This window comes from Exserohilum turcica (genome assembly GCF_000359705.1).
Source record: "Exserohilum turcica Et28A unplaced genomic scaffold SETTUscaffold_2, whole genome shotgun sequence".
NCBI lineage: Eukaryota > Fungi > Ascomycota > Dothideomycetes > Pleosporales > Pleosporaceae > Exserohilum > Exserohilum turcicum.
Window position 1 is genome coordinate 677,000 of NW_007360025.1, and position 7,145 is coordinate 684,144.

The following is a 7,145-nucleotide window of genomic DNA, read 5'->3' on the forward strand; positions in this document are numbered from 1 at the left end:
CTAGGGCCATCTCCACAGTTTCCGACGTGGCCGCCGGAGCATCCTCGACGCTGCCAACGCCCTGCCAACGCCCGCACGAGACGCCGTTATGCTTTTGGCGACAAATTTTACTGTCTGACTCTGCCCTGTCACGCTGCTCTCACCTCCTGCACCGTGTCTGCCGCCCCGGTCCGTTGCCTTGTTCCCCTGAGCCGCATAGCAACCAGCCTGGCCCGTTGCAAAGGGCTTGTTTTGATTTACAGTCATGCACACAGCAGCTCGACATCACAGCAAAACAGGCAAAGATGAGAGACGCGCATCTCATTGAAGCAGCTACAACTATCAACATAGAAGCAAACAAACCATCAAATCATCAAATCATCATCGCTGGCACATCTCCTCCAACGGAGCATGTCGACCCGCAGCCACCACGGCCCTCGGACGCTGATCCAACTAGTGCCATTCTGCGGCCTGCAGCCACCGCATCAGCCGTCTACTTGTTGCACTTCTGCCACTGAACGTACACAACTTGAGTGAACTTGAGATCAGTCGAGTCGGTTGTGAGGATACCAGTGGCCTTGGAGTTAGTGCTGGTCAGGCGGACCTGCGAGTTGATGTTGAGCATGCCTGTGGTGCCGCAAGGAGACCAGACGACCGACGTGCTGTCGGCCTCGTCGTGCTTGAGGTAGTCGCCGGTGACAGGACCCTCGAACGTATATTGGGTGCTAGACTGCACTAGGCGTTAGATGCGTGTACACTTATGTCCTGATCGCACTCACCTGAGCAGTTTGGCCGGAGAAGTAGTAAGTAGACTTGAGGGTGCCAGTGACGCCCTTTTCAATGTTAGAGTAGCCGCGATAGTCGGCAGACAGAATAGAGTATTGGAAGCCGCCGGGGTATTCAATGTCCACGTTCAGCTGGCAGTTCTTGCGTTGCTCGGTGACCGCAACGCTGGGGCCGATGGAAGCAATGTAGGAATCGAAGATGAGCGTCATGACAGTCCTGTCACTGCTGATCTGGGAGCTCACGGTTCCTTGCGGGCACCCAGTTCCTCCATAGCTGACGCCACGGATCTTGACCTGTGTTGTGTGAGTTTGCCGTCCTTGGGTTCCTCGTACATAGGAGAAAGCGTACCTGGCCTGGCGGGGGGGCCTCACCAAGCTCAACGGTGGGGAGAGCAGCAGCAAATGGAAGGAGAGCTACGAGCCACTTCATGTTGACTGGTGGAGATAGTCGGAAGATTCAAGATATTGATTGCTCAGTGTATAAGAGGAGAGCTTGAGAGGAAATGCTTGGTGATGATCATAGGGGCATGTCGGCCGGGTTTTATACCTCACCACCAGCCTGTTCTCGCTTCCACTAGGTGCTCCAGCCAGGACCGCGGCGACGGGAATCTTGACCAGTTCAGCTACAATCCGAATACGATAACAGTCGCCAAGTGCTGGTTGCAATATCGAGTACGGCTGAAGCGGCCGCTCGCCTCTTCCCATAGGTCCAAGACTACACAAACTGCTCAGGTGAGTGGGTGTATCGCTTGCCAAGATGGTAAGTGATGCCACTGTCACGGCTGGAGCTCGACTCTTCGCTTAGGACTAATATCTGGGGTACGCCATAACTTCCTTTTGACGGTACGTCCTACTCCAATGAGACATGCCCCTCTAGCCAAGACCCTCAGGCATACTACCTCGAGTCATCTAGGTCTAAAGGCGCCTTAGCACTGGGCCGGGCGGCTGTTCGCTACCACTATCCTGCGGAGCTGCAAACCATACAAATCTGACAGCCGGCGGCACGAGCTGGGCGCGTGTGCAACTTGCTCGCGTGGTTGAATGGAGTCGCTAGATGATGGATACGAGATTTGGCTTGCCATTGTCACAAAGCCCATTGCTTTTCACGCACCAGATGATGGATAGCGTACCGACTTCCTCTTGAGCCAGTGAGTCGCATCTTCGCTTCTGCCGTGCGACCGGAATCCTCGTGGCTAGGGCGGCGGATGCAGATTGAGGCAGAATTGAACCGAATATATTTCCCTGGGACACTGAGCCTAGAATAGAAACAAGGGGCCTGGATGCTGGGAAGAAGCATGCGGAGATTGCAGGGGAGACTGCATAGCGGTGGCAGCCTTGATGAATCAATTCTTCTGGCCATACCACGAGGAAAAATGCGCGGAGCTGACAGCCGGGCCTGCCTTCTGTGGTGGAGTGACTTGGAGCTGGCAAGACATAAGGAGGTTTGAGTGTCCCTGTCGCTGGTCTGAAGACAGGACAGAGAGCGGTCTTGGCGGGTAGATTAACCTTATATTAAAGCTTGTCGCTCCATCGCCGCTCGAGGCCCTGCCTCAATCAATCTTAGCGAACACGGTGCTCTCTGCAGGGCAAGGAAGCAGGTCTGGAGACATGTCCAAAAATAATTGCGGGCGGGTTAGTCACGACGCACGCTGGTGCCAGTGCATGCGGCAACGCGGCTGCACGCCACGACAATAGCTGCATCGTACGAGCTGAGGAACGACTACTGCCGGTTCAACAGCAGGATATGCAGCCAACGACAAGTGTACCGCCAAATATATTGGGTCTTGATTACCGAAACCATGGCAAACGTCGCAACCAGCAAGACAGGCCGAGTAGGTATGCGTGGTAAGGTTTTTAGAGTGTCAGACGGGAGATGGGGGTATCTCGTGAACACCCAATCACTGCCTAGGCCAGCTATAAAAGCAGCACGAGGACATGGGAGTCGTGCAGTATCTCCAAGGTGAGACATGCGGCAGCACCGGTCTGTCAGGAACCAGATTCGTTGACTATCGCAAGACCCGCCTAGAGGATGCAAGAATCCTGTGGCTTGAAGGATGGGTGTCCAGATCTCTCTTCTCCGGCCGAGGTACTACCCAACGGAATCCGAGGCGTTAGGTAATGCGAAGATGGTCTTGTCTGCTGTGAGCCTACCACGAGAAACTAGTGGGTAGCTCAGCTAGGCATCGTCAGAGTCGTAGAAGGTGCTGGGATTGGGTGACGAAAAAGCAATCAGCGCTTCGCCAGCTGGCCTGGAAGGGTGGTCCATGGCGACTAGGGTCCGGGTAAAGGTACCTGGCAAAGCCGAGTGGAATAGGCGGTGCTAAAGCCGCAATGTGCGGCAAAAATCAACAATGAGCCAGGCAGACTCAGGAAGGGCACATGCAGAAAGAAAGCCGCAAAGACAGGACGTGATGCTGGACAAACCTCGCCGGGGTAGGAGTAAGTAGAAGTAGAGTGGAGTAGGAGGAGGGAGCGCCAGATGGTGGCGTCTCGGATCGACAATCAACGAGCCTGCCCCGCCGCTCTAAGCCATAGTGTGGCTGAAGCACCCCTCCAGAGCTCGATTTGTCAGTCGCAGTGATGGCATCATCGCCGCGCTCCACGTCCCTTTTCCCAGCACCTTATTCCTCCTAATATCCAAGTTCCCCCCGCTGCTCTCGAATCCTCCCGCAGGACGCCCGCAACCCTGAAGTCTCTCGCCGTCACCCTCGTAATCCTCCTCTCCACCCTCTTTTCCATGTCCTTTCTGACCAGGCTCCTGCGCCCCTTCAGCTCAATGTCCAACGCGCCCGCGCAACCCATGACAGTGCCTTCGGGCGCGCACACGGCTACAGTCGCCGCAGGCTGCTTCTGGGGAGTCGAGCACATGTATCGCAAAGAGTACAAGGACAAGGGCCTGTACGATGCGCGCGTGGGCTATATCGGCGGCGACCTGGAGAACCCAGGCTACAGAGTGGTCTGCAGTGGACGAACAGGGCGTATGTAACCTCTTTTTTTTTCATAATCTACGGATTATGTGTTTGGAAGAGTCACCAAATCGTTTCCGTTTTGCGCCATCGACGGACGATTTCCAGCGTATTAGTATATCATCCGAAACGGGCATTGCACTAACATGCATGCGACGACGACAGACGCCGAAGCACTGCAAGTAGTCTACGACCCCACCAAAATCACGTACCGCTCTCTGCTAGAGTTCTTCTACAAAATGCACGACCCCACAACATCGAACCGCCAGGGCCCCGACGTAGGCACCCAGTACCGTTCAGCCATCTTCTACCACGACGCCGAGCAGGAAAAGATTGCGCGCGACGTGACAGACAAGGCAAACAAGCAGTGGTGGAAGGGCAGTATCACGACGGAGATTCTGCCCGCGGGAAAGTGGTGGGACGCCGAGGAGTACCACCAGTTGTATCTGGACAATAACCCTGGGGGCTACGAGTGTCCGAGTCACTTTCTGCGAAGTTTTCCGCCGCTCCAGGATTAAGAAGTGGATTGGAGGAAATTTGAATATGAAGGAGGGGACTGGTTAGAAATACGCTTTACAATATACACAAGAACATTCTATCACGCAGTGTCTTCGTGGGCTGTGATTGATTTCTTCATTCTTATTTTCATCATCATCGCGGCATTGCCACTAACCAACCCTTTCTTTCTTTCTTTCTTTCTTCAACGCCACACCCCTTGTACTCGGCAAGCTTGTCGATACTATACGGGCAATGCATCTACGAAGGCGGCAAAGCATCAAACGTGGTCGCAACCTCCTTCTCCCACGCCAAGCGATCCTTGCCGTAAATCTCCGCCCCAGGCTTAAAATCATTGATACCCTGCTCCAGCAATCCAGTCCTCAGGATGATTTTGTCGGGCCCCATGGCATCCTGCTGGTGGTAGACATGCGCAGTGCAGTTCTTGCAGTAGTACTATTTTATCCCAGAGTCAGCCATGTATTGGTTGGTTGTATGCTTGATTGATTGAGCGAGGGGGAGGGGGAATGGGAATGAGAGAGAAGGAGAGAGAAGGAGAGAGAGAAAGAGACATACACAGTGCACACCCTTGCCCGAATCACCCTTGTACGTGTACTTTCCCAGGGCATCTCCGCCCTTTGAAATCTTGAGTGCTGTCGTGGGAATGATTTGGTTGAGCGTGTAGGTGGCGCCAGACAGGGCTTTGCACGTGTTGCAGTGGCTGTGCATGTATTAGTCTCTTTACTTTACTTTACAGTCCTTCTTTTCGTTGTGCTGAATATCAGTACAGTAACGCGACAGGGGGTGCAGCGAGCAATACCGCAACAGCCAAACTGGCCAAGTAACTAACTGAGACTCACCAAAGAATATGCGCCTGCTGATCCGGCTGCAGCGTAGCCGTCCACTCGGTCTGCTTGCAATGGCACGATCCCTTGAACTCGGTCATGTTTGCGTGTTATAAAGCACCACTGCGAATCTTTTTTTTCCTAATCAAGCTAGATCAAACAAGTACACGGGCAGAGTGTAGGGGATGGAAGGATTGGTGTATGTATGTATGTATAGTGGCCAACAAGGTCCTCTGCGGGGGAGGGGAGGAAATTAACCTATATATACACGGTAAGTACGGCATTCTCTGTTGATTTCTAAAACCCTCACAATCTAGACCCTCCGTCTTCACTTGCAGCTCGTGCTGATATCATACAGTTTACGTACGGACTTGAACCCCGCCTCATCTTACGCGCCTCGCAGCAGCGCTGGCCCAGTCCAGTCCAGCCCATCCCATCCCATCCCCCTTCCCCTCTCCTCTGCCCCGCCCAATGCAGTCCTAGTCCCAGTCCCAGTCCCACATACACACTTACTTAGACTTACCTACATACTGGAACCTCACTCCCAGCGTATCAACAGCAGAACCGCGATACCCCCGACACCGGAAACCAGTCTTATTCGCATATGCAAGCCCGCCTTTTTTTTGGTTTGGAGGGGAGGGGGGGGGCCCTGGCTGCGCGTTACTTAGATGTTGCATAGCCGCTCCTACACACCACGCCATACCACACCACCTCACATCACATGGAAGCAAAGATGAGGATACACCTAGGTGTACACCTAGTATGCTAGAGTGTATATGGGCCGCCCCGCCACCGTGGACATCATAAGGACCCCTAGTATACTAGTAGTAACTAGCACCGTTGTTCCAACAAAACAGAAGGATCCCATCCAATCGTCGCTCGAACACGTTTTCACGCAGCAGCAGTCCAGCTGGCGAAGTGGGGTGGGGTGTGGAGTATTGGTACGGACGGGCCGTGAGCCAGCGATCGTCATGGTGTCCAGGGAGCGTGGGTGTGTGTGTGCATGGTGTTGAGCCTTGACTTGTGCGGTGCGGTGCCGGGAAACCCTTGGGAGCCGAATGGACCAATCTACTTAGTCGCAGTAGGGCTTCGTATACCCAAAGTGGCAGGATGACGAGAGAAAGATAAAAAAAAAAGAGAGACATGGAAGCGGATACAGTTACCGGATGCGGGCATACCGTTTCCTTGATTGCGGGACGACGACGAAAAAAAAAAATGAGGAACAGAGGTCCTGGTCATGCTGCTGCTGCTGCTGATAGCAATACACCTAGCGGTAGTATTAAGTAGCGGTAGCGGCAGTAGTAACGGTAAGTAGTATTAGCGGCAGTGGTAGTGGAAATGATGGCAGCGCCCCAGCCGGTGAAACAAGTCTACCGACTACTGATGCCGGTGCACGGAAGCCCAGCGCGGGGTCTGATTGTTGCTGCTCACGCTGCATGCGGGGGTGGGTGAGACTTTCAAATGGCGGCACCACTTCCACTTCCACTTGCACTTCCACAACCGTGTTTGCGCTACGTACAAGCGGGGTCCATCGAGTCGCATATGCGTGTGCTATCCCATGTAAGTAAATACGACAATGAGCCATGCGGAAGGGTTTCGGGCTGGGTTGTTTTTTCCAAATCATCAAAGTATGTAACGTATGTGGCAAGCGAGCGCCGCAGGTAAGCGAGCGCCGCACCCCACCAAACCTGCGCACCTCTCCTATCTCAACGAACAATGGCTCAACGTAGCGCTACTCAATTAGCTTTAAATGAAGCAGATATTCAGCTTGCTATTTCTTCTATTAATCTCCATTAAACACAAAGTAATCATCGCGCTGCTGCTGTCTACAACGTGTCTGAACGAACAATCCGCCGCCGACGCGCTGGTATACCTGCTCGACGCGATTGCCAGCCTAACTCAAAGAAGCTCACTAAGCTAGAAGAGGAGGTGATAGTTGATCATATACTTGATCTAGATCTACGTGGATTTGCGCCCACGTATGCTGCTGTGCGCGATATGGCTGATAGCTGCTGGCTGCGCGCGGCNCTGGCCAGGTTGGGCAGGAGCGGCAGCCAACTTGTCAAGCGTACAGA

General features: G+C 53.7%; 3 protein-coding genes across 3 annotated transcripts; 1 reads left to right on the top strand and 2 right to left on the bottom strand.

The window, feature by feature from the left end:
• Positions 1 to 472: 472 nt before the first annotated feature.
• SETTUDRAFT_153480 (uncharacterized protein) lies at positions 473 to 1,194 on the bottom strand (the record flags this gene model as incomplete). Its single annotated transcript, XM_008027117.1, has 3 exons — positions 473 to 709; positions 759 to 1,058; positions 1,114 to 1,194. The coding sequence occupies 3 exons, from the start codon at positions 1,192 to 1,194 to the stop codon at positions 473 to 475; spliced, it is 618 nt and encodes a 205-aa protein (XP_008025308.1).
• A 2,223-nt stretch (positions 1,195 to 3,417) lies between these two features.
• On the top strand, positions 3,418 to 4,326 carry SETTUDRAFT_162882 (uncharacterized protein). Its single transcript, XM_008027118.1, has 2 exons — positions 3,418 to 3,742; positions 3,896 to 4,326. The coding sequence occupies exons 1-2, from the start codon at positions 3,502 to 3,504 to the stop codon at positions 4,246 to 4,248; spliced, it is 594 nt and encodes a 197-aa protein (XP_008025309.1). The 5' UTR covers positions 3,418 to 3,501; the 3' UTR covers positions 4,249 to 4,326.
• Positions 4,327 to 4,486: 160 nt separating this feature from the next.
• On the bottom strand, positions 4,487 to 5,171 carry SETTUDRAFT_88011 (uncharacterized protein; the record flags this gene model as incomplete). Its single annotated transcript, XM_008027119.1, has 3 exons — positions 4,487 to 4,681; positions 4,802 to 4,946; positions 5,086 to 5,171. 3 exons carry the CDS (start codon positions 5,169 to 5,171, stop codon positions 4,487 to 4,489), a joined length of 426 nt encoding a protein of 141 aa, XP_008025310.1.
• Positions 5,172 to 7,145: the final 1,974 nt, after the last annotated feature.